The following is a 26,839-nucleotide window of genomic DNA, read 5'->3' as shown; positions in this document are numbered from 1 at the left end:
GGTAATCACTTTACAGCCAAGGAAACATGTCCTTCTTCAAGAAATTCTTCAACGATGTCATTCGTAAAACCGACCCTGACGATGACACCGTTAAAGTGAGTATCAGATCACCAGAGAACAACTGGTCAAGAGGAGAGTACACCTGTTGGGTTTGGGTTCAACATGACAGCCCTCCAGTCTTCAACGTGTATTTTACAGATATTTGGAAGTTAGTGAAACTCTTCGGTGCTTGAACTTGACTATTTGGATTCCCTTTGAATCCTATTGTTTGTTCATGTAAGATGACTTACTGTCTCTAGCTCCGTGAAGCCCGGCTACTCCGCTCGTTGTCCCCTTCTGGTCCTCTCCTCCGTCTTTCCTGACTAAACTATGAAAATAATTTGTAACTTCTGAATGGTTTGCAACTGCCATGAGTGAGTGAGACGTTTGTATTCCTGTCTGTCGCTCAAGGTGAAGGGTAAACCGAAGCCTAAGTACTATGGAACAGTCGTCCCGTATCCAAACTTTAGTGCCAGCCAAGACGCCGCCACTCTTCAGAGCGCCATTGACTGTAAAGGTGGGTGTGCTCACTCATGTCGGCTTTTAAAAGTTGGGTGAAATGTCTTTGCACATGGTGTATGTGAAGGATTGAAGTTGAATAACTCGGCATGTTCATGTTTCCTCTCTGAGTGACTTTTCACCCAAGTCAAGCTGCTCTTCTGCTTTTGCATAATTTGAATGTACTTGGGTAGTTTTTTTAAAGTCTCCGAAGAAAGTAAGCTAAAGTATAACTGTTCCTCACAGGAGTGGACGAGGACGTGATCATTGCAGTCCTGTTGAAGAGGAGCAACGAGCAGAGACAGAAGATCAAAGTGGTTTATGAAGCGTCCACTGGGAAGGTGAGCGGTTCTTTTCATCATTGAAGATAAGAGTCCAGTATGGCCAAATGAATATTACTGGTCTGGAGACGTACTGATGGCACATGAAATGTCCAGCAAAGACTTCCTCTGACCTCACAATGTAAAGGGGTTTCAGCTTTTAGGGATTTGCAAAACAAATGAGGTCAAATGATGTGGCGGCAACAAGTCATTCAGCCCAGATCCACTGCGTTCAAACCCGCACTGCTTGTGCAGTTCTTAGTTCCTTATATGAAACTGCTTGGTTTACGTTGTATAAATTGTTTTATTTGAGAGTTCCTTTGTTTCATTCTTCATTCTTCTCCTTAGTTCCACCTAAAGAAAGCTTATGTCACTTGTTTAAATTGTTAGAAGTCAATACACTGCAGGGCTTTGCTGCTCGTACGACCAGTATCATGGTGTCTAACTAGCAATTTTTCAATAGTTATTTATGTACAACAGAACCGTTTAACTGGTTTCACCATAAAAGTAAACATTGTCTTCAGCTCGCTGACGCTTTGAAAGCAACCGCCTCGAGAACCTTAAGAAAATGACTACTTGTGGCAACAGTGGTCATCAAAACTCATATAGTCTTTTAGACTGGTAGTTTAAAAAAAAAAAAAACACTGTGGAAAATGGTGTAATCTCACAGAAAACAACAACAACAAGCGCACACACACACATAATGGCATAGTCTGTTTTGAAAAGTACCCTCATGCTGTCTTGTTACTGTTCCCTGTGTCTTGCAGAGGCTGGATAAAGCTCTGAAGTCTGTTCTCAGGTCAGATCTAGAGGACATATCTCTGGCCCTGCTCATGGATTCGGTTCACTTTGACGCCTACCTGCTCAGGAAGGCCATGAAGGTAACTCAGCAGTTTGTGCACTATTCATCAGCGTCATCAATCACTTCCAAATCTCACTCTTTAATGTTACTTTTCATTTTGGTTGTCGGCACATGTGTTACTTGTCAGTTTCCCTATAGCGCTCAAGTTGTTATTGTGTTTAAAGAGTTCTGTAACACAAAATAAAATGTTTTTAATTCAGCCACGCTATACTGACAGGGTTTCGGCACAGACGAAGACGTCCTGGTGGAGATTCTGGCTACAAGATCAAACCAAGAGATTCGAGAGATTAAGAAGGTCTTCAAAGAAGGTCTGGCCCATTCAATGCAGTCACTGTGTTATTTATTTCTGATGAACATTCTGAGCATTTTTACATTGTACGTAACATCCCAGATACTCTTTAGTGTCTCTGGTTCACCCAGCAGTAAAACAACACGGGATTCTTTGAAAGTGCATCACCTGTTATCACCCAGTCATGAGGATTGCAGGCCTCTGGACAACAGATCTAACTACAGCAGTCAGACTGTGTCCCAAAGTCTGTTTTCTCTTGTGCTAAAATGTTGTTTGTCCCTCAGAGTACGAAACAGAGCTGGAGGAAGTCATTAAGGATGAAACCAGCGGGGACTTCACCTTGGCCCTTCTTGCCATGTTGAAAGCAAACAAAGACGAGAGCAATGAGGTCGACACGAATCAGGCCCGAAAGGACGCGGAGGTAAAACCTACTTCTACACGACAAGCCTGGCGTTATTCAGCGTGTCCACAAAATCTTCCTTTTCACACAAGATGCAGTAATTTCACTAAACAGCTGACCATGTTGTGTGTGCTCATGGTAATGATGGAGCATGTCACCCAGGGAAACAGTGAGGCTCATTGATGTGTCTTTAACAACAGTGAAGCTCTGTAGCACAGAGGACAAGGATCAGGCTTTGATACGCACAATACATGTAGGATCCGTTGTTGAGTAAGAAAAATATAGAACATTGTCTGACTTGAAAGGTTTTGCAGAGAATGATATTATCTTGTAACAGCGTGCTCCTGTTTTCTGCCTGTAGATTCTGTTTGAGGCCGGTGAGAATACCAAAGGAACCGATGTTTCGGCCTTCATCGACATCCTGACCATGCGGAACGCGCTGCAGCTCGCAAAGAGTGAGTGCTGGAAATGTGTTAGGCTGATTCATCAGAGGCTTAATCTGCCAAATACCTTTATTTCAAAGAGTACAAACACACACACACACACACACACACACACACACACACACACACACACACACACACACACACACACACACACACACACACACACACACACCTGGAAAAACAGGAGGAACCACAGTCTGTGAGCTACCAGGTGGAACACACCCAGCAGTGTAGAAACAGTATGGAGCAAAGTAAGCCAAACGAGTTTTCTCAAACAATTATTTGTTGAACTACTTTATCCTCATCATCCATGGTGTCCAGGTTCACTCATTGGAAGGGACATAGAAAAAGTTGTTTATATGTATGTATCAAATGAAGGCTTTCAATAAGACGATGCTCCGTATTTCAGATCAATGCTTGTTGGGATGTTTGGGGCACATGCAATGATCTCATGTTGTTACGAAAAAGAGAGACGTCTGCTTTCTGTCTGACAAGTAGCTCATTTTCTCCTAAATACCTGTTGTATTAATGTTCCCCTGCTAGCATTCCAGCACTACGCCTCTGTCAGCGACGTCTCGTTGCCCAAAGCCCTGGACATGGAGCTGAAGGGAGACATTGAGGACTGTCTGGTTGACATTGGTACGGAGGTTTTCTTCATTTCTTTCCGGATTCGATGTTTGTATGGAGAAGCTGTTAACACGACTACAGGCTGTGATGTTCATACACCATTATGAAGATTTTATTTAAAGCTAAAAATGAAATGATACGAAGTACTGGACAAACAAAGGACAAAGGGGTGCAACAAAACATTGAAATGACCAAGTGAACTAAATGATTTCCAGCTGAGCAAGCACAACAAGTGAGGAAAAGTACATGAAACGAACAGGACATACCCAGTCTTTATGTTACTGGCTGCACATCCCCGTCTCCAGCATGTGGCACATCATGATCTCACACATGAAGCTCATGAGAGTAAATAAAGAAACGCTGTAGACTCTCGAACACACAGCAGCATCTGCACGCTGCATATTTTCACTGAGAATTCCTTTTTGTATGTATTTTCCACATCCAGTGAAATGTTCCTGGAACAAGTCAGCTTTCTTCGCAGAGAAGCTCCATCTGGCCATGAAGGTGTGTGCGAATATGTCCATCTCTTTCCCACCATATGTGCATATGTGTGTGTGTGTGTGTGTGTGTGTGTGTGTGTGTGTGTGTGGTGTGTGTGTGTGTGTGTGTGTGTGTGTCTAACATTCTGCTATGAATGCTGTGTTCCTTTTAAGTTTTGCTTGTGTATATGCGAAAAGTGACTTTACGAATTATACATTAGCTTGTGAATGAATCCCTGCTTTGCAGCTCAGTCTCAAATGTTAGATGTTAGTGGTCTGCATGGTCACCATAAATATTGTCAACTTCTGGAAAACACTGCTCAACCGTCTTGATTGGTTCCACAAAATGTTGAACACGAACACACCGTGTGTAGAATAAGCAGAGTACGGAGATTTGCACGCTTTCTACCTGTTTAGCGGACCAACTTTTGCTCTGTTCTCTCAGGGTCACGGCACATGTGACGACACACTGATCAGGGTGCTGGTGAGCCGCTCGGAAGTCGACCTGAAGAAGATTGTGCAGGAATACAGGGCCATGTATGATGCCAGCTTACAGGACCACATAGTGGTAATGACATACCTATGAAATATTTGAATTTACCAAAACGGCTGGCTGCCTTTATGTTTAAATATATTGTCACTCAGACAGTCCAGAAACAAATATAATGGCATACTGTAGTATCAATGTATTACTGCTGAGCACATATTTGTCTCTGTTTCACAGGAAGACACTAAAGGACATTACGAGGCGATCCTGCTCGGACTGTGTGGACCTCACTGAAATTCTGACCACTTGTCGAGGACTGGAGGCCAGTTTGTCCACTGGATGCCACTGGAATCTCGCATCTTTAAAAGATTATTCTGAATACCGTGACCAATCTCTGTTATTGATTTAATTAATGTAATCCAACCAACAATTAAAAAAACTATCTCATACATGTTCTGTCTGGTTCTCTTTTTGCTTTCATGTGTTGTTGTGTAAACCAAAAGTATGAGACCCCAAATGTAATCTTTAGGTAATTGTTACCAGGAAATAGGAGTTAGGATACGAGGAATTGAGGAGGAATTAAGTAAAGATTACGGGATACTCCGAAATAATTTAGTGAAAGCCAAAAATATGAAACAATATGTAAAATGTTGACTGTTTTGACAACCTGTTGACAAAATGATGAGACACTAGTCGATATTCTAAGTACAGTAATTCCAAATAAAACTCATGGCTCAGTATCTCATATTTTGGACCTGGTATCTTTTTTTTTTTTGTCATTCCATTTGTTTTTTGTCTTTTTTTTTACTTGCCAATATTGAAACGAAAGACAACAGATATCATGCTTGAAGACTGCCAACTTTCTCAATATTGTTATAAAAAAAGTTAAAGTCAGGTACATCGTTTATATTCAACAACTCTTGTGTCGCTTTCTACCAGCGTCGTCATCCTCGGCGCAGAAAACCCAAACTGCGCAGCAGTGACGCTCACGAACGATGAACGCACGTGACGTGGACTTTGTTTACCGTGTCCGGAAGTGCCGCTGTGGCTTTTTGGCCAGCTTGGAGGTTTTATCTTTTCGTTGTAGACTCTTAACAGTTGTTGGGTCTAGCTCAAAGAAGGACTCGTTAGTTGTCCATCTTTAACCAGGAGAGCGCGTGCTGGTCACCGAACAGGCACGAGCGCGTTGAAGCTACAAACTTTGGGTTCAGTCTGCCTCGACTGGCTGCCAGATGGTTAGCTAGCTGGCTAACCGGATAAAGGCAAAGGAAGCTGTCAACTGACTTCAGGTTTATGTCGGTGTATTGTTTAATTTGGAAACGGAGTTAGGTTTAAACGGAAGAATGAATAAGAGCCAGGCGGAGCGGGGCCGTATTCTTCACCGGTGACGTTAACTGGTCTGTGGGTTGATTTCATTGCTGACAGTGATGGTTCAGATAGTGGGGACATAAATACTACAACTCGACTTAAACTGGTCGACTTCAGGTGCCTGAACATGGAAGACAAATACAGCAGCAACGTCCTGTCCGGGGGCAAACTGGGCATGGTCGAAGTGCCCAATTCTAGGTACGTGTCTGTCTGTTGATCTTCAGTCCTTTCATCCACCCGGTCAGAGTTATTACTTTATGCTTTCTGGACATTAAATAAAGTATTGATAATACGTCAGACCACTGCAGTCGTGGTCCATGTAATAGTCTTTTGATATAGCACCGACTGAAACTAAATGAGGGATGCGTCTAATGACTGGTGTGTCAACTAAGTAGCTGATAAACGATGACGTGGGTCAGTTGCTTGTTGTGTCCAAACTCAAAAATTCATTACATTTACAATCATATGAAACAGGGGGGAAAACATCAATTTCAGATGCTGACAAAATGTAATGTGCGAAAAAACACAAAGTTAAGTGGAGTGAAACACTTTTTTCTCCTCCTATGCTAATAATGTCTTGTTTGTTTCTCCCTCAGGTTAACCAGGTACATAGTCCTACTGGTTGTCACGAAGGTCCTCAAGGCTCTTGGGATCTTTGAATCTTATGATATCCTAAAAGTTGTTCACATTGTCCAGTTCATCTTTATACTGAAATTAGGGTACGTACTTACCTGCTTGCCATATTATTGAACTTACACTTGTTATGTATTATTATAGCAGCAGTTTTTTATTCATCATGGACATTTTCTCTTTTTCCAGGAGTGCTGTTATTCTGCTTTTCTTTCAAAAGCCTTTCTCCTCGGGCAAAGGCATCTCAAAAAGACAGGTTTGTTCAATTTGTTTGCTCTTCTATCTGTCTATTCAGCTCTTTTCCTCTGTTGCACATAGTTTCATCTGCCACTTCCGCTTCATTCAACATAATATTCAAGGTAAACACTTTAAACATTGGGCTTTATGGAAGAAAAATACATTTCATCAACGCTTTTTTGTAAAGTGACTGTACCAATCTGACAATTCCTTTCTTTTATCTTAAATATAAAGTCTACATCAACCAGGACTGACTTCTTAACTATTGCCACTGAAATACAATAATCCGTTTTCTTTTCAAATCTGTTTTTTTTAGTGGATAAAGTTACTAAAGCATGCTGTTTTCAGCTGTATCATATCTCTTCTGGGCTTCTTTGGCCTGACGCTCTGCGGACCCCTCAGGTAAAATGTCAACATGAAAGTCTGTTAAGAGTACGTTTTACATAGCGTGTTGCATGCATGTGAGCATATTTGTCTGGTTTTAAGTCTTTTTTTAATGTCTTTTTGTGCGTGTGCTCATGCACATTTTGTCGTGTTTAGGGTGTGGTTAAAACGTGTCTCTGTTTTTATTTTTTTACAGGACATTGTTGCTTTTTGAGCACAGTGATGTGGTGGTCATTGCTCTCCTTGGCGTCCTGTTCACAAGCTCGGGAGGAGGGCCTTCCAAGGTAGGAGGCCACAAGTTCAAATGTGAAATGTAAATGCCTGTGTTGCAGTGTGTATGCTGCCTCAGGTTATTACATCGCTGTGGTAGAAATATGTGAAATGCATTTCTGTTGGTTTTGGCTGACTTTACGACTTCATGCAGACCAGAGGCACTGCTCTCTTCATCATCGCTGTGATCTGCCTCCTCCTCTTTGACAACGACGATCTCATGGCAAAGATGGCGGAGCACCGTATCCTTTGCTCCTCATGGAGGGCATCAGTTACTGGCCGGATCTGTTTGAGTTCATTATAAACCTCTGTTGTTATTTTATTCACCTTGACTCTTCTCCAAACCAGCCGAGGGACATCATGACAGCGCGCTCACTCATTTCCTTTATACGGCCATTGCATTTTTAGGGGTTGCAGATCATAAAGTAAGCGAAACGCTCATACGTTTATCTTTGGTGCTGCTCACAGTTGCTCAGTAAATTATTAATTTTAGCTTTCTACATGAAATTCCTCTCTCCTTCTTCCCTTCAGGGAGGTGTTGTGCTGCTGGTGGCCTCCCTGTGCCTGAAGGTGGGCTTCCACACGGCCTCCAGAAAACTGTCAGTGGAAATTGGTGGTGCGAAACGCCTCTATGCTCTTGACAACCTGGTTTCGGCCGTTGTGCTGCTCCCCTGGGTCATAGTGCTCTCATTGACCACAGAAGTGAGTGCAGAGACCATGTGTACCTTCTTCAGCTCCATGCCGCCACACTGTGAATTCATTGAAACAATGTCTGTTAACTTCATCTGTCACTCAGAGTAAAGTGGACTCGTGGTCGTCTCTCATCCTGCCGTTTGGGATGATCATCCTCTCCGTAATGATCCTGGAGTTTTATGTGGAGGCCATCTGCAACACGAAGATGGAGACGCCGAGATGCGCCCGCTACGGCGCCATTGCCCTCTTCCTCAGCGCCCTGCTGCTGGCCAACTTTTGGACCCACCCGCTAACCGACCAGCTACGCTCCATGAGCAAACCGCCTCAACAAGTCAGCACGGAGCATGTGCTCTCGGGAGGAGTCATAGTCAGCGCCATCTTCTTCATCATGTGTAAGTAAAGGCTGTGGGAGTCAGCACCTCATCTCAGATCCTCTGTGATGACTTTGGGTGTCCATGCCCAGCAGCACTGGCAGAGCATTTATGGATATTTATGTATCTCTCTGTTGGTCACCATTCTCAATGAAAAAGTTAAACGAATGCCTCGTGTTATAATGCTGAATCTGTATCTCTTCTCCTCCCTCATCTTTTGTCTGCAGCCTCCAGTATTCTCTCGTCTCCGTCAAAGAAAGGTCAGAAGGGCACCCTGGTGGGTTACTCGCCTGAAGGGACCCCTCTATACAATTTCATGGGTGACGCCCTGCAGCACACATCGCAGTCCCTCCCGAGGTTCATCAAAGATTCCCTGAAACAGATCCTGGAGGAATACGATTCCAGACAGATCTTCTACTTCCTGTGTCTCAACCTGGTACGCACTGCGTCAGGAAGAAAACGCTCACAACTGACCGTCACACGAAAGAACCAGAATATCATCGGGAGTGGGGAATTTACTAAAACTCTTGAAAATTAGCCACATAGATAATTGATTTGCCAGGGATATTTGTAGATTACAAATTTATTTTTAAAATAAGAATTAATACAATACATAATCTATACAAAGCATGTGAGTTATTATTAGAGGTTCAGTATACAGAAAAAACCACAATAGCAAAGTCATGACAACTAATTCTGAGTTTCTAAAGTTTACTAATGTCAACAATATGTCTTCAATAGAGATTGATAATAATGTCAGAAGGATATTCCCTACAAATGGCTCCTGCTCACCTCCAACATCTTGGCGGTAGTTGTGTTGGATGTTTTCAACTCAAAGTAACATTGCAGCTGTCATTTAGAACAATGAGGATATGTCTCTGTATTTATTTAGGTTTTAGGCTTCTTGAGGTTGTAATTGCCTGTAGAGGACCTCACGCTCTAAAATCACACAGTTGATTATATTAGACTGACATTCTTTTTAATTACACATTTAAATTTGATGGTTTCTGACAAAGGAATATACACATTTTCAGTCAAATGAAGCCTTCTTGAAGCGTCGAGGTGGCTTTGAGACATAGGGTTGACACATTTAAAACAAATATAATTATAGAACAATTATAAAATATTTAAAATTGTTACTTCTGAATTGTTTTTAAAGAATATCTCTAAGACTTGGGTTTGGTGGTTCGAGTTGGGTCTGACTCTGTTTGCTGCTCTGCGTGTTTCAGGCGTTCACCTTCGTGGAGCTCTTTTATGGGGTTTGGACCAACAGCCTGGGACTGATCTCTGACGGCTTCCACATGCTGTTTGACTGCTCCGCTTTAGTCCTCGGCTTGTTTGCTGCCCTCATGACGCGCTGGAAAGCCACCAGGATCTTCTCCTACGGGTAACCGGGAACATTTGGAGACACTGGAAAAATGGAGAGCATTTTATAATTCAGCTGGATTTAAAACATGGACTTTTTCTGCAGGTATGGTCGCGTGGAAATACTTTCTGGATTCATCAATGGCCTGTTCCTGATGGTCATCGCTTTCTTTGTCTTCGTTGAGTCAGTCTCCCGTGTGTTGGATCCTCCGAATATAAACACAGACATGCTGACTGTGAGTAAACTGCATCGACCACTTAATGTATAGGCTTTGCCTTTTCATTTAATATCTGCTCATACACTGTGCTCCCCTTATACAATCACATTGGACACTTCAGTATTAGAGGGGCAATAGGCAACCTGCCCTCACCTCCCCCAGTGTTGCCAATGGGTATTATTGTTAAGTAGGCAGGTTTTGTTACTCACTGATCTAGTAGAAAGAAGTTCAGTTGAACTCTCATGTCATGCAGCTCTCTCCATCGAGTGATTGTCCGCGGGTCGCTCTTGATCAACAACACAGTAATATAGCAATACAAATGACTCAGGTTGTACCACTGTCCACCATTGCCGCTCCCTGCTAATAGCTGCCAATAGCACACGGGGTAAACAAAAGCGTTGTCCTCTTTCTGTTTTGGTTGTGCATTGGTAGAAGCACTTCTTTTGTGGAGTAAATGGTGCCTTTTTATTTTTCAAGAACTGTGGGGAATCAATCTCAATGCTGATGGTTTCATTATTCTATAGCTATTACATTGTGAAGACAACATTTACTTTATAAGGTCACGCAAACACAGCCGGCATAATTTCTTCTCCTAATAGAATAACTTTACCAATTTGGCACATGAAAAGTTTGAAAATGAATGAAAAACATGAGTAATGCCATCAGGGATACCTCCAGTCGAAAGCCTGTGCTACAAGCGGTGTGGAGCTTCAAAGAAATGAGCATTTACCAGACTGAATATTTTCATTAAACACTCCCTATCTAGTTGCATTTTGGGAACTGTATGAGCCACCTGAGGAGCTAAAATATTAAAATGTCTTTCTCTCACAAATTCCAATGTTTTATTGGATGTTGAGAGGCTGTATTTAATTACTGATGAGAAGCCCTTTAAGAATTAATTGCTAATAGTATTCAAGTGTCATACATCTGAAGCTGCCCAGTGGTCACAGGCCTTGTAGACGTTAGTCTCCTTACCTCCAGAGCCCAGATAAAACGAGAAGGAAAGCAAAGGAAAGCCCTGTCAATGAAAACACAACGATTGAAACGTGTTATGGTCTTAGATGTTGATAATCATATCAAACAGACTGGGATGTCCAGCAGACATTGCCCTCAGAGTATCAGGAAATGCATTTCATTTTCAACTTCATCCAACCACCCTATTAATGGCCACCTCAATAAAAACATTCAAACACGAATATAAACAGCCAGCTATCAGGACAAGTTGTGTGTGTGTGTGTGTGTGTGTGTGTGTGTGTGTGTGTGTGTGTGTGTGTGTGTGTGTGTGTGTGTGTGTGTGTGTGTGTGTGTGTGTGTGTGTGTGTGTGTGTGTGTGTGTGTGTGTGTGTGTGTGTGTGTGTGTGTGTGTACAGATTCTGTGTCATCAAATGGTGATTTATCAAGTAGCCAGACGTCACTCTCTGTGTTTTTGTTTCTGTGTCTCCTGCAGCCGGTGTCTGTGGGAGGCTTACTGGTCAACCTGGTGGGCATCTGCGCTTTCAGTCACGCTCACTCCCACGGTGGCAAAAGCTGCTCGTCAAATGACCACGGCAGCTCGCACCACGGCCACTCCCACAGCGAGCACAGCCACGGGGGTCACGGCCACTCTCACGGAGGGCACGGCCACAGTCACGGCGGGCATGGACACGGCGGACACGGCCACGCCCATGGCTCCGGGGGTGGAGGAGGAGGCGGAGGCATGAATGCAAACATGAGAGGTGTGTGTTTCCGTTTAATGAACTCAAAGAAAATGTTGTAAAATGAAAGTTGTAGCCAGAGGACAGCAGGACAGCAGAAAGTCTCTACATCTTCCGTCGCAAACTAAAAACACATCTTTTTTTTCAGCTACACCTTGATTAAGGAAGGTAGCGCAGTAGTAGCACTTTAGTAGCACTTAAATGGCACTTCTTGATGGCACTTTTTAGTTTTACTTTATTGAAAAATGTGTACTTTCCTAATTCTTGTTGTTCTGAGTTTGTACTCACGGTTGAATGCACTTTTTGTAAGTTGCTTTGGATAAAAGCGTCGGCTAAATTAAAAGTAATGTGAAGATACAATTCTCAAATAGTTTTTCTCCCTTCCAGGTGTTTACCTCCACGTCCTGGCTGACACGTTGGGCAGCGTCGGTGTGATCATCTCCACCATCCTCATCCGTCAGTTCGGCTGGCTGATCGCCGACCCCATTTGCTCGCTCTTCATCGCCATCCTTATTTTCCTCAGCGTCATCCCTCTGCTGAAGGACGCCTGCGAGGTTCTGCTGCTACGAGGCCCCCCGGAAAACGAGAAGGAACTGAACTGCGCGCTGGAGAAGGTGAGTCGCACATGCCAACGGCAAAGTTACTGCCGTGTCCTTTAAAGATGATGGTGGAGCTGCCCACCAAACTAATTGTATGCAGATGTTTTGGGGGAAATCTGTTTTCTGTTTCACTTAATTGTGTGTGTGTGTGGGTGGGTGGGTGGAGAGACGATGGATGACGCTCTCAAAAACCTTCCACTGAGAGAAATCAAGTGGTTTAGTTTTATTGCTTTAGCTCTTCAGTTTAAGATGGGACATCAATAGTATGACACGCTTTTTAACTCCACAAATGAGGTTGTGTGTTTCGAATACTGCTTGTTTGATTGTTGACCGCTTAATTTAATTTGGAGGAAAGTTTTTGTTTTTAGTGGAGATCCAGAAAATCCTGCTATTTTCTATTCTGTAAAGTATCTATCTATCTATCTATCTATCTATCTATCTATCTATCTATCTATCTATCTATCTATCTATCTGCACTATTTTAATCATTGGATCGTAACATTTTGTTGTTCAATAAGAGGATAATGACGCTTTTGTGGAGGTACTCTTTATATATATATATATATATATATATATATATATATATATATATATATATATATATATATATATATATATATATATATATATATATATATATATATATATATATATATATATATATATTTTGGTTTTACTCATCTAAATTCCAATAGGTTTTTGTGCATCATCATTGGCCTTGACGACAGTAAAAACTATGATCAGCCGGTGTTAAAATAGTTTTTCGTGGCGTTAATATTTCTGACTCCTGTTTCAGATTGAGAAGATCGAAGGCGTTTTGTCGTTCAGAGACCCTCATTTCTGGAGGCATTCGGCCAACATGATCGCGGGCACCATCCACCTCCAGATCATGGCAGACGCGGTGGAGCAGAGGATCATTCAGCAGGTCGGTACACGCAGACTACGCGTCATCATCCCAGCAAACACCAGTTCTCCTTGATCTGAGTCTGTTATTGAACAGTAATTGATATGTTCATGCGCCCTTGAGGATGAATCCTCGAGGCTGACCGCTGTGAATATTGACCGTTCTGATTGGTCTGTGTTCCCCCCCCCCCCCGGTGCGAAGGTGACGGCCATTTTGAAAGACGCCGGGGTGAATAACCTGTCGGTGCAGGTGGAGAAGGAGGCATACTTCCAGCACATGTCTGGACTCAGTACAGGATTTCACGAAGTCCTGGCAATGACGCAGCAGATGGAGTCCATTAAATACCTGAAAGACGGGACGTGCATCATGTAACGACCATCTGTTGGACCAAATCAAACCGTCTGTCCCTTTTTATTTTTTTTCATTGAAATGTACAGTATATGTATGTATGTGGTTTGAAATAAATCTGAATATATTGGTTTTATCTTTGTGTTTTCTTTGTGTTTGAACAAGTATTCAGTATTTAACTGACTGTCTTATTTGCATTTGTCATTTTCACAGTGGAAATGCCTTTTGGTTGTCGCAAAGCTTAAAGTGGAAACAGACAACTCTTCATCTGTTTGACTGCTTATGTAATGCTTCAGGAGAAATGTATTTTGACTTTCTCAGGGACATCTGGGACACAACTGGAGATGTTAGTTGACACTTCCTACCCTGTCGGCCTAAAACCATCTGGATACATTAATTACAGCTCCCTGGGGAGTTTTGACAAAATCCAGTTTTCATTTTTATTAAAAACCTTGTATTATAATTATTGCCCTAATATGTTCTATATGCCACTGTTATATTTAACTAGGAACACGTTGGACATGTTTTGATATGTTCTCCTGAGTTTCAGTAATGACATGTGATTCGTATTGACTTCAGCAGCTAGCAATGAGAGAAAAACAAAAATAATAGTGAATAACCGTCTAGCTTTATTTTGAGCAATGAGCATTAATCTAATGCATATAAATGTGATGAAAAACAATTAAAAACGCTCTCTGTTGCTACGGTGCAGAGAGAAATGCTGAATATGACACAACTGATAGTTGTTGCATGGAACGATTGCTGTTATCCACTTCCATATGTGTTCAGATTGATATGCAGGTGTCAGGAGTCTGTCATGTGCAAAAAAATAAAATAAAGAACGGGGTCATGCATCCTACGCAGCTGGCTGACTTCTGGCTTCTACTCGATCTCATTGGAGGTTCCCACGGTGGCCTTGATCTCTATTTCTGCAGGGGATCAAAAAGTAATCAGGGAGCTGCTACAGACCTTGAAGGCATAGGTTTTATTATTTTATTTGTGTAAATATATATATATATATATATATATATATATATATATATATATATATATATATATATATATATATATATATTCTCGTTTACTGCACATTTATGTTCGTGGATGATTTAATCTGTAGCGGTGTATTCAACAGTTTTCTTAGATATTTACCGGGGCAAGGTCCGCTTTCCAAGATGATGTCGTCAATGGCGATGTCGCTCCTAACTGATGAACCCCTGGTCGCTCCAAACACAATCTGAAAGCATATTTCTCACAGTGAGTGATGAGCAGAAGAATTACTCGGCTCCTTTACTATTAAGTATGTGGACCAATTCAGCGATGTGATAGTGGAACATAACAGATAAAAGGCCTGCATTTAAAAGCCTACTGAAACAAAATGTACTTAAAGTATCAAAAGTATGAGTGGTTCCCAACATCAGAGTGTTCGACAATTTTCCACAGTTTTCTGACATTCTAAAGACCGAATGAAATCCGAATATTAGTCATAGACTAACCTACAGTGAACGTATTCATCAGTTGCACCACTAGAAAAGTAATTCTTTAAAACAGGTAAAGTATATCAGCCAGCTTCCACCATGTTGTACCGGTCATGGTCCCCATGTGCAGCACGCAGGCCTGAAACATAAAACCTGCAAAGGTGTACGTCTTTCACTCTTGCCTGATGCTGGCTGTCGCTCTGGTACTCCACTGTGGCCCTCAGCCAGGCGATGCTCTGCTCGCCGCTCAGTTGCCACAGCAGCGTGTCCTCTTTGGCCTTGTGGAGGTGAATGCTGAGCTGACCCGTCCCTGAGCCATACATGTGGTAGTAGAAGCGCAGGCACTGTCGCCCCTTGGAGCCCCTCAGAGGGCGGGACAGCAGCCGGACACGCTGACCGGGCAGCATGGGCGACGCCTCCATGTGCAGGTAGTACCCTGTCGATCAAACGTCACACAGGTTATACTTAATGTACTGTGTGTATTGTGAGCGGAGTATTCTGGACTTGGGACAGAAAGGAAAAGCCTCCTCACCGAGTCCACTGGTGTGGTCTCCTCTCGGGCCGGTGTACGAGGTCGGGGTGGATCCTCTCCTCCACTCCCAGTTGGCGTCATCGCCCTGCTTGTCCTGAGTGTAGCCGCACAGGCCGACTTCAAAGTCACAGTGTCCCGGCAGAGACGACGACAGCAAGCCTGCGACAGAAGCACGGATGACACGTAACGCCTGTTGTGACGGTCGACCTTGAAACACATCCGTATCGCCTCTCGCCTCTAACTTTGACTTTCATCCGACTCCATTTATAACTTGAACATGATCTGCTTTCATGATGCGCAGATATTTACTCGTCCTATTTACTAGTCCCTTTGCCAGTCCTGCATCCACTGGGAGCCGAAAACATGCAGATAAGGAGTTAGTTTGCACATCGTGAGGTTTGGCCTGAACAAGTATTATGTCCAAAGATGTTGCGGTAAAAATATATACCGTACTGGATCTACTTATCCCCCAGAAATCATGCCATGCCATCTGCTAAACATCAGGTCGAGAGGTGTGTGTAGATGAAACATTTGAAACAAATAACACATGTTGATGAGAGTTGGTGGAGACACGTGAGAGCTCTTCGTTCGTCACTTTATTTTTTTTTACCTGCTGTCAGCTCACAGTCTCCGAGGCTCACGCTGATGTCGTCCAAAGCCACGGAGCCGCAGTCCCAGAAGCTCCTGCAGGTGCTGACAAAAACCACCTGAACAGCAAAGGTAAGCCGTCAGCTTCATCGCCCACACAGGAACTTAAAGCGTTGCTCACTTACACTACGCTACGGCAAAACAGACGCGTGTGTGTGCGACTCACGGGGAAGAAAAATAAATAGTCAAGTGTTTTTTTCTTCTAAACGGTTCAATATGTCAAGTCGGGAACAAAAGGCCAGTGTGGAGAATGCCTTTGAGCCCTTTGGGATCTGGATGGATTAATTGTAATGCACATGCAAACGTGCTGATGGTACTGTGCCGTTGTGTGGTGGATAAAAGAGATCACAGGGAAGAACTTAAAAGGCTCGCCAGCACAGGAAGTAAAGCTTTGCATGAAAGTACCAGTAATCCATTTCTTTCTTTCTCATGTCAACTGTTTGGCCCCTTTATTCATGTCCTTCATTCTTTACATGTCCCGCTCCCTTTTTTTTTTCACCTTTTACATATATATATATATATGTGTTTGTATCCATCCATTGGTTTATTTGACTTTTATGTGTTTGTTTCTTTAATTGTTCCTAAATTAGCTCTTCTAAAACTGTTCCTTTCCCTTTGTGTAGTCAGTTTAGCGGCACATCTGTAGTATCAATAGATTGGTCCACCATTTTGGTCCAGACCATACTGTACATAAGAAGATGATTTGGTGTCATTTTGTCTGTCTCCGTCTCATTCTTTTGCGACCCAGTTAACGTTTTTTTAGGGGACCAAAATGTTACAATTAACTTCCATGAACTGAAAACACACTGTGAAAGAGTTCAAGTTCAAAGATGTAAAACACTGACAACTCCCAGACCGGACAACTGTATTGCGGTATTGACCTGTCAATCACAACAAGTAGCCCCGCCCTGAGCATTACCCTGCCTTATGGTCTATTTGACTCTAAATGGGACCATAATTTACTAAATGAACATCATTCCTGAATTTTCTCCGTATGTTCAGTTCTTCCTGTCCTTACTTGCGTCTTTCCTTCTTGCACTCATTCTCCACTGTTATTCTGACCGATATGATATTTCCACTTTCTCTCCTCTGACCTTGGCAGGCTGTGATGTCTGGAAGGTGGCGTCCGTCGCGATCCAGAGTCCTCTGGACTTCTCCCCCTGAGTCCAGATCTTCTCCTGGCTGCCGTTCTGCTGCTGCAGATACACAGCAAGAGCCTGGTCCGTCTGGTTGAAACCTGCATTTGCCACAGTTATTAATGTCTGGTGGTGAGTCAGCGAAAACATAAACAAAATCACTGCACAGGATTCACTTCATGACACGTGGAAAATATCCTTCCATCCGGAGAGTTTTCAGGTGCCACTCACCCCTCAGGGAGAAGTAGAATCTCAGGCAATACTTCATGTTCCCAGGCAGAGTTGGACCGATCAGACGGCTAACGTAACCGGAGCGTGGGCTGAGCCGGGAATGAGCCAACAGGAAATATCCTGGAAGGAGAAGACAGACTTTATTTTCTCGCGAAACTGTCCCTTTCTGTAAATCTGCTCGCCATGAATGTTCATCAGCAGTCACAGCTGGTGTTGATCTCAATTTCAACTCTTTTCAAACGGCATAAAATCCCACTTTTGTCATCCGGAGGTGCCACTGGTTTCCAGAGCTGCGTGAATTGAGTTTTCAAACAGACCACCACCAAATCACTGGCATGCAAAGTTTTAATCGCAAACATTATTCTAGCAATGTGAATGGGAAATCCATCGCCTCTGGTGGCAACATTCAATAAACCAGAAAGTAAATGTACCTCAATTATAAGCTACAAGCTCTGTAGAACTGCTCTGCAACAGTGGGTCTAATGACTGTCCCTGCAGTCATTAGAGCCACTGTCAAATTAGAAATATTCGTTATGAGTGAACCGGAGAAATGGGCCTTTTCAATCCACACAGTCCTCTTTCTTGCCTACATTACCCAAAAGGCAACTCCACTCGCTTCCTCTGTACAACTGCACAGATTTTGATGTGGTACGCTAGTAGCGGTTCATGTAGCTTTGAGACGCTGAGATGAGGAGCCGGCTACAGACATCTGGTGAACTCACTTCTTTCTAACTATACAATCCTACAACTTCCTGTTTGAGTGACGGTGACTCGATTGCTCTCAATGCAGGTTAAAGTGTTGGAGACTAAAGCCCACCTGCCCCTGTCGTGTGGTCTCCGTTCCTAAATATGTTGGGCCTCACAGACACTCTCTTCCACGGCGACAACGTCCCTTTGTCCTCGACGTAGTGGCAGAAACCTGACTCAAAGTTGCAGCTGGCGATGGAGGGGTCAAAGGTCGGCTCTGTGGAACAAATGCAGAGAAAGCAGTGTTTTGATGTTGGATAAACGTTTGCGGCTCTAGTTTTAGTATTTAATTATTATCAGAGTGACATGTTCTGTGGTTATAGTCCCCGGAGGATGAATAAGTAAATGAATGAATATAAACGGAGTAGAAAATAATATAGAAAATAGTAGAAAATCGTATTTAATAGAAAAGAACAAGGATGAAATATATATATATATATATATATATATATATATATATATATATATATATATATATACAAAATAAAAATATATAATACAAATAATACATTTTAAGTTACCCAACAGACATGTTTTTTTTAAATTCATTCATCCATTAATTAACCAGGTTTTTCCCGTTTCAGATCCATGAATAGCAGCATCACAGAGTTTCCAGAAATGACATCAACAATGATCATAAAAGCATATAAAAGATTGTTCAGTTCTGATTTTGGAAACAACAAAACGTTTCCTATCACAGATGTAACTGCGTGTGAAGCCGACACTAAACTAACCTGTTCAGAAGGAACAGTGAGTAACTGAGACGGCAGCTCACCAGTGTCTTTGCTGCAAAACTCTGGCGAAAAGGAAATGTCATCAACTGCAACGCGTCCGCCTCTCGGGCTGTTGAAGGACACTTCAAAGACCACCTGGAGGGAGACACACACTCATAAACACACACATGCAAGGCCTCACACAGGAGGGGATTTCATGCACGCTATATTTCAGGGGTAAATACATTTTAAAGGCATACATTAAATAGTTTGGTTTCAAAATAGTTGAAACATTTCAGAAGTATATGGATTACTTGGACAAAGCTTCCTCTTCCTGTTTTTTTTTTTAAATGTCATCATCTATTCATGTAAAAAAAAGTCATCACACAGAGCTTTAAAATACAAACGTCGAGCTGACATTGACTGCTTCGTACGGACCTGTACAGAGTACGGTGCCTTCAGGTCCGCCTGCACAGGTATCCACTCTTCGAGCGTCCCGCTCCAGTTGCTCGGGATTTCCGTGTCGGCTCTCCACAGCTCCTGGTACTGGCCCAGCTGGTCTCTGGTGTAGACGGAGAACAGGTTGCCCCTCCTCTCGCTTCTCTGGTACTGAAAGCTCAGGCAGCCGGACAACGGCACCGTCGTCATGGGGGACACCAGTTTGGCCACTTCTTTGAACGTTTTGGTGTAGATGGAGTCCACGTACATCAAGTGACCTGAGTGAGGGTTCAGACATGAGCCATGCTGTTCCTGGGAAGTTTACTGGGAACATTTCAAATGAAATTCGCTACCTTTATTATATCTGAGCCATGCAGGAAGCACAGGTCATTGAAATCTCTCCCAGCATGCACTTAAACAAAGGGTTTTATTTAACAGGTAAACAACAACGGATGCTGAATGAATTGATCCGAGAACGCTGTCAGCGCAGACTATTTTATTTAGAGTCAACCCCACATACACCGTCCTGCTGCTGTAAATAGTCATTAGAGGCCTTAATGTGTATTAAACCTCTACCCAACAAATGAACTTTTTTACTTCGGTTGGAGTAGCGTTTGCTAAATTCTACAGCGCCCAGCTGTTTTATGAAATTATGGGGGCTGTTTTTAGAAATTAAACTATGTATTTGTGACCCATTTTTACAGATTTACAGCATGATTCAGATGGAAGATGCTTGTAGCTGAAACCCACAGACATTATAGCGAGGTCAGAAAGTAGTGAGAGGTGAACCAATGGATTGTTACCTTGGGTCTTTTCATGGGATTTGTTGCCAATACAAAACAAATATGAAGCAATATCAGGCTTATCTCTAAGGATGGGGAGTAAATGTTAAAGTTATGACCAAACTATGCAACAACATTTTCCTTAAATAGCATTCTTTTTCTCTGAATGAAAACCTCCAGGACTCAAGTCCTTGGATAAGAGAAACACGTCTGTATGAATAATACTCACCCGTCTTGTTGTTGTACGTGTGATCCTTTGGTATGTTGTTGTGGAGGAGCTGGCCCCCGCCTCCTCCCACATACCAGTTTACATTGGCGTTCCACTGATTACTGTATCCACACAGGTGAGACTCCTCGAAATCACACTCTAGACGCAGAACACATGTGAAACAGGGCCGTTATGGGTGTGAGTGCAACAGGCTGAAAACCTATTAATGCACCAACAATGTTCACGCGTGTGTGAGTTGAAGGAACAGAGCACAGATGGCGTGCATCCAGAGTTGCATGCTTATGTGGATTATTATGTGTGAGTGATGTGTGTGTGTGTGAAGTAACCGACCCAGGCAGTATCCAGAGCTGATGTGGATCTCAAAGATGGCCACGCTGCTCCCAGAGGTCCGTCCAGGTTTACCTTCGATGACAACCTAATCAACAACACATGTTCAGCGATGCCCTGCAACCCTGATGGGGACTGACACAGGAATGATGTCATAGAAATCCACGGAGCATTTTAGGGTCAGGGAAAGTGCACCCATGAAACACAAAGGCATCTAATTCAGTTTTAAAGCTCGCGTGAGCGGCAGCTTTTCTGTAAAAATGACTTCCAGAAGAAGAAAGGCACAAGCATGATCGGAAATGTTATTTCTACTTTTTTTTGATAAATAAAAAGCATGTGTTTTCATTATGTGTGTTACATTTCAATTCAGATATATTCTACATAGTATTTTAATGGGATTTATTCATATTATTTTCGCTGAAATAGATTAAAAAGCTAATAGCTTAATCAATTCAATCCTGTGGCTTTTTATTGTTAAAATAATATTTAGAATTGTAACAATTTGGGCAAAACACTTTTTTGCTTTCTTTCTTATTGACACAAAGATTGATATCCCTCTTGTGTCCGTGCCTTAAGTAGGATAACGTTACAGCCCAAGACTCTGGACCTGAATAGCTGCACTAGCATAAAGAAGGAGCAGTGAGGCGTAGCTACAGCCTGGCTCTCTTCAAAAGGAAACTCTCCTGAATCTTGCATAGCTATTGTAGTGGGAGTTACAGTGTGTAATTATTTATTGGCAACAATATCTTTGGAGGAGAGCCAGGCTCCCCTTTGTCTTTGCTGTGTGCATGCTATGCTAGGCTAACTTGACAGCTTCAAATTCAGTGTAGCGCCAGCTTTTCAACATCCGGTACTTAAAACGTAATTTCTTCAGATATTGCCCTCAGTTGATATCAATCTTCTCCTCAAAAACTTAACAGCCATGAGATTATATGTTGGCCATTTTGTCTTCATCGAGAGAAATTTCACCTTTTAGTAATCAGTGGGAAATTGAAACCACTGACATGTACATTTTTTTCCACCTGGGTCTACTTTGGAATGTAATACATGTATATGCACTGACGTTAATGCACTGAGGGGCCCACGTGTAGCACAGACCCGACTTCACATTACGTAGAGGTCACGACCCTGTCAGAGTCAGCGCTGCCTGTGCATATCATATAAACATCTGCTGCACTATCCTCACACAGTGTTTGGATAATGTGTGTGGGTGTAGGTGTTGGTGTGTGTGTGTGTGTGTGTGTGTGTGTGTGTGTGTGTGTGTGTGTGCGTGTGTTTCTCCACACCCTTCACACTGGCCTATATTTGGGCCTGCATGTATAATATCAACTTTGGTCTTCCCTCCTGTCAACAATGACATGAAATGTTGTTTTCTGTCTCACGAAAGAGGGAATGAAAGTCAGCGGTTACACTTTCAAAACATTTACATAATTAATTCTTTGATTTATCTTGAGGCTTTTTATTTTAAGAAAAGGGAGAATGGCCTAGGCGCCTTATGTTGCCTACAACCCAATCTGGAGATTATTTTTTTGTGATGAACACATTTATTTTCTCCTAACTTTTATTCTTAGGTGTGTTTTGCATGATTCCTAACAATTACAATTTACTTTCACATTTGACTACAATAGTAACAAAACTAAAGGGTAAATTGACATGTCCCTTGCGTTTGCAGTCTCCATATGGGGAGTTAGACGTGAAATTGAATCATCACGTGAAAGCTCCTCAGATGATGAACACAACGAGTAGACCTTGTATTCTACATCTCTTACCCGGTACGGCTCGGTGTTGTTCTGCAGGTCCATGCTTGAGATGACCCAGCTGTCGGAGGCCGCCTTGCTGCTCCACAGCGGCTTGTCAAAGCTCTTTCCCTCCGTGCGCTGCAGGACCTCCAGGCTTCCCGACCCGCTGATCTGGTAGACGAGCCTCAGGCAGCTCCACTCGTCCTGCTCCAGAGCCGGGCTCAGCAGGACGCCTGTGACGTCTCTCTGTGGCCCAGCGTCCGCCCCGATCGCACCGTCCTGGTCCACTGCGTCCACGACAACAAAACGACCTGACATAAAAAAAGGTTTGTGGGATTTAGACAAGATGTATCGTTAACACTGTTGCTGCCAAGGCGGGGGAGGGGACAAAATATTGAATGAGATTCTTGCACTGGTACATTAAATATGATTAAAATGTTAAAATGTTTCTGACTTATCTATCTGAAAGCCTTAACTTTTCTTTGACATCTAAAGTTAAAAGGATATGAACATGTGGTTCACGCGTTGATAGACTCTTCTCTTTGTCATCGTGGTTATTTTATAAACGAATTCAAGGTTTCCTGCACAGTAGAGACTGAAAACTTTTGTCAGTATCCATCATAATGCAATTCCAATTTTCAGCAATAATTGAGACCCAGCAGTCAGCACCTTCATGAGCTTTCAAAGAAAGAATTGAAAAAAGTAGCAAATCTTATTTGTGCTAAGTGCTAAGAAAAAAGAAAAAATGCAAACTAACCAGGCTGCACCAACACAACATAATAGTGAAGAAAAATGTAAATCCTATTCGATGGGACGCACATGAAGTCAAGTCCCTTCGAAGCTTTGTGGTATGGCAGATGATGCGGGAATGATCATTAGTTTGGAAAAACTTGAAGAAAGGGGAGAATCCACCCTCAGCTCTGGACTGATTTGCCACACAAACCAACAGAGAACAAGCAATGTAGCGCTGGAACATGGAGTTGATTCATATTATACTTTCCGGGATTCCTCTTTTGTGTGTGATTACACCTTCGATGCACAAACAAGAAAAACGTGCGAGGCTCAAAGTCATGAACGGCTGAGACTGATGGCTATGTTATTAGATTTGCAGGTTTTAAGTCATGAACTTTGACGTGATGACCTGTCACACATCTTCTCTTTGAGGTAAAAGGCTGAATACGGTCACTTACGGAACTTTATTCTAAAATATAATACACAAACTTGAAAGTGAGAAATGATACATCAAAAATTCATCTCCCACCCTCACAGAGACTTTAGTTTCTTTTTATTCTACAGGGGCCTCTGGGCTCTCCTTACTCGTCTGTCATTTATTATTTGTCCCTGTGGAATGCCGCTGCCTTGAGGCTCCTATCCTGACAAACACGCACACTCACACTGGGGCTGAGATCATCTCACATTTAATATGCTTCTTTTTCTTTTACGCCAATGAAGTCCAATTGTTTTCAAATGTTTGTATTTACACAAATGGACTGAATGGAAACGTCAGTGATGATGGCGCACAATCAACTTGAGGTAACTTCTTGACTTCATCAGTGCCTCGGCTTTGTTTAAAAAGTACATAACATGCTTCATGTAGTCGACATGACTTCACTTCTCTTGCAGCCTCTGCTGTGCTGCACACAGCTTTAAGAGAGGAGATTTAATGAGCAAAGACTGAGCACTCCATTGGCTACGCTGACCTTTCTAGCAAGCCGGCGGCAGTAGCAACAAGGATGGAAACAGGAAAAGAGAAAGTAGTTGGCTTTTTTTTCCCAGAGGGAGGACTGGCAGCGAGACAGGCGCTGCACCAGCAGAGCAATTTTGAGGCAAGAATAAGCGAAGGACCATGGTGGGGAATAAAGTCTTAAAGAGGAGTTTTTCCAACAGAGTCTCACTGCAGATACAGTTGCTACTAGAACAGCAGGGAACAATCATGCTAGAAGAAAGTCTTTCCCCCAAATCCAAAGAGCTTTGATGGGAGATGGTGAGCTTCAGCACGACCCTTTCACTAGTGCAGAAGCAAGAAGTTAGTCAGTCACTCAATTGGTTGGTCCATAGTCATCAAATGCATATAATGCCAACATTCATAATCAATAAACTCTCTGAAAGGTGAAACAAAATATCTTCCACTCGCTTGTTCCATAGTCTTAAGTATGAGGATTGCCCAATTCAATCAAATGAATTCCTCATACAATAAAAGCTGTCGGATATCATTACATTGTTTACACCAAATGATCGATTATTCAGAGAAACAGCAGGTGAATGAAGTGACAGTGAAAGCAGTTTTTGTTTGTGGTTACTTCTTCAGCACCTATGCAGAACTGTGTCTGTGGGTTACAGAGCTGAAGTCAGGACGATGTTAGCCTAGCTTAGCATAAATACTGGAAGATGTTAACCTGGCTGTCCAACCTTCCCACCAACACCGCCAACGTACCCTAGTGAGCATGCGGTATGTCGCTTGTTTAATCAAAGCACAAACGTAAGAATGCCTCTTCGTGGTTTTAGGGGGAGTTCCTGCGGGAAGCCTCATTTTCACAACAAATATCTGAAAAGTCACTGTTGTTTGGCAAGAAGATGTTTCAGCATGTAACTCCTCCCTAAAACCCCACATTCACCTTTCTGTTGTTGAACTTTGAAGAGAGCCAGACTCGCTGGTCCCCCCTGCTTTCAACCTTTGATGCTAAGCTAGGTCAGTCACCTCCTGACTCTCTCATCTCATCTTCTTGGTAAAAAATCCAAAATGCATATTTCCAAAAATGCTCTTCTGTTTCCTTTTTATAGGCACTCTTTTCATTTATAGAGCATTTTGGTATTAGAGACTTCAACTTTGCACACTTGGATATGTTCTGGCACTAATGGACCACATATGTTCTGGTTGTTGCCCAAATATGGTTGCACGATCTGCCTTTGGAAAGTGTGGATTTGGGCCAGAATGAAGTCCAGTGAGCGGGACCCGGTCACCTCGACTCAGACCAGTGCTCGGACCGGTTCTGGAGGATTGTTCATCATACTTCTAACAGGCCGAACAGGCCTGACAGAGTTAGTTGCATCTAGTCGTACAAATATGTTAGATTAAGGTTTTGTGTAAATAAAATCAGGTCAGAGAGCTGAGTGTTTCACAACATCAACACAACCTCCACCTCTTCAATCCGGCCCTGCTTCATGTCATAATTAACTTGACAGGATCCTGCTGCAAGTACAACACTCTCAAGATATCTGCAGCTCGACTTTCCTCAACAATGTGTGCGAGCGCTTCTCAGCACATGAGATGGAAGTTGGCCTAGTCTCCAGAACAGGGGGATGTACAAATGATCTCAGCCGCATTCATCTGTTGGCTTTGATCCCTTAACATAAATATTGGCTGACATAACGTATATATCGGCGCGCAGAACCCATTAATATCAGCTGCGGAACCAAACCAACACGGAATGCCTAAATGTGTTATTTCACTGGCTCCAGATGTTCGGAGATGCTGGATTCAATGCAGACCAGATGGGCTTCTCTGCCAGCGTGCATCGTTTAGTTTTGGCCAAAACCTGCACTAAAACCACTGCAACATCACAGATGAACAGCTCAAAGAGACACAACAAAGCCTACACTGAGTGCAAGAAGAAACATTGAAAATAAAATGTTTTCAAGAAAAGACTGAAGATGCTGGGTCGCAACTTTCCCAGTACCATCTTTGTGCAGGGCCCAGCTTGTAAAGTCTTCATCTGATGTGTATCCGCAGGTGTTGGACTCAAAGTTGCAGGAGCCTGGCAACAGCTGGTTGTGGGCTTGGATGGTGGCTTTAAACAGAGGGAGAGAAAAAGAGCGAGGGAACGGTAAGTATGAATCATAGCGACTGGCATTCACAGAAACATGTCCTCATTCACCACCAGCTCTGGCACGAGCGTTAGAAAGTACTCACCAGCAAAAGTCAAGATGTAGAATGGAAGCATTGCAGCGCTCTGGGAATAAATCGACCCCCAGAGGAAAATAAGTCAAAGTAAAAGTAGTTTGCATCCGCAGAAGATTCAAGAAGTTGCAGGAAAAGTTTGTTTTTGGAGATTCCTCTGGTCTCGTCTTGAGTGTCTCTCCAGCTCACAGACTGGCAGCGCACTGCAGACGATCCACTGGGAAGTGTGTCTGGACAACAGAGCAGGGAGGAGGAGGAAGGGGAGGAAGAGGAGGAGGAGGAGGAGGAAAAAAAGGGGACTAAAAAGGAGAGAAGGAGGAGGAGGAAGAAGGTGAGTGATGACCCGACGGGAAGCCAGTGAGGGACCAGAGGAAACAAGGGAGGGTGGGTGAAAGGAGAAGAGGAGGGGTGGA

The 26,839-nt window shown here is 42.9% G+C and overlaps 3 protein-coding genes across 3 annotated transcripts; 2 read left to right on the top strand and 1 right to left on the bottom strand.

Annotated features, from left to right (window-relative positions):
* On the top strand, positions 1 to 4,869 carry LOC137784138 (annexin A1-like). The gene is made up of 11 exons (XM_068574591.1): positions 1 to 95; positions 451 to 556; positions 784 to 878; positions 1,625 to 1,738; positions 1,937 to 2,027; positions 2,293 to 2,429; positions 2,770 to 2,863; positions 3,398 to 3,493; positions 3,927 to 3,985; positions 4,406 to 4,528; positions 4,685 to 4,869. The coding sequence occupies exons 1-11, from the start codon at positions 27 to 29 to the stop codon at positions 4,739 to 4,741; spliced, it is 1,041 nt and encodes a 346-aa protein (XP_068430692.1). The 5' UTR covers positions 1 to 26; the 3' UTR covers positions 4,742 to 4,869.
* Positions 4,870 to 5,483: 614 nt separating this feature from the next.
* slc30a5 (solute carrier family 30 member 5) lies at positions 5,484 to 13,664 on the top strand. The gene is made up of 16 exons (XM_068573950.1): positions 5,484 to 6,013; positions 6,412 to 6,534; positions 6,635 to 6,701; positions 6,999 to 7,084; positions 7,263 to 7,350; positions 7,491 to 7,578; positions 7,685 to 7,761; positions 7,868 to 8,038; positions 8,133 to 8,421; positions 8,628 to 8,836; positions 9,630 to 9,787; positions 9,872 to 10,001; positions 11,431 to 11,698; positions 12,065 to 12,291; positions 13,073 to 13,201; positions 13,382 to 13,664. Exons 1-16 carry the CDS (start codon positions 5,943 to 5,945, stop codon positions 13,550 to 13,552), a joined length of 2,352 nt encoding a protein of 783 aa, XP_068430051.1. The 5' UTR covers positions 5,484 to 5,942; the 3' UTR covers positions 13,553 to 13,664.
* Positions 13,665 to 14,106: 442 nt separating this feature from the next.
* On the bottom strand, positions 14,107 to 26,484 carry LOC137783933 (MAM domain-containing protein 2-like). Its single transcript, XM_068574288.1, has 15 exons — positions 26,439 to 26,484; positions 26,206 to 26,316; positions 22,559 to 22,839; positions 20,793 to 20,877; positions 20,463 to 20,600; positions 19,452 to 19,729; positions 19,076 to 19,169; positions 18,371 to 18,517; positions 17,554 to 17,673; positions 17,281 to 17,423; positions 16,149 to 16,245; positions 15,539 to 15,697; positions 15,189 to 15,442; positions 14,681 to 14,765; positions 14,107 to 14,457 (listed from the first exon to the last, which is right to left on the bottom strand). The coding sequence occupies exons 1-15, from the start codon at positions 26,467 to 26,469 to the stop codon at positions 14,411 to 14,413; spliced, it is 2,070 nt and encodes a 689-aa protein (XP_068430389.1). The 5' UTR covers positions 26,470 to 26,484; the 3' UTR covers positions 14,107 to 14,410.
* Between the last annotated feature and the right edge of the window lie 355 nt (positions 26,485 to 26,839).

Source organism: Clinocottus analis, unplaced genomic scaffold (genome assembly GCF_023055335.1).
Source record: "Clinocottus analis isolate CAN_PGR_092001 unplaced genomic scaffold, fCliAna1.0.p SCAF_13, whole genome shotgun sequence".
Classification (NCBI taxonomy): Eukaryota; Metazoa; Chordata; class Actinopteri; order Perciformes; family Cottidae; genus Clinocottus; species Clinocottus analis.
Note: the sequence above shows the minus strand (reverse complement) of the source record. Positions and strands in the feature narration are given on the sequence as shown.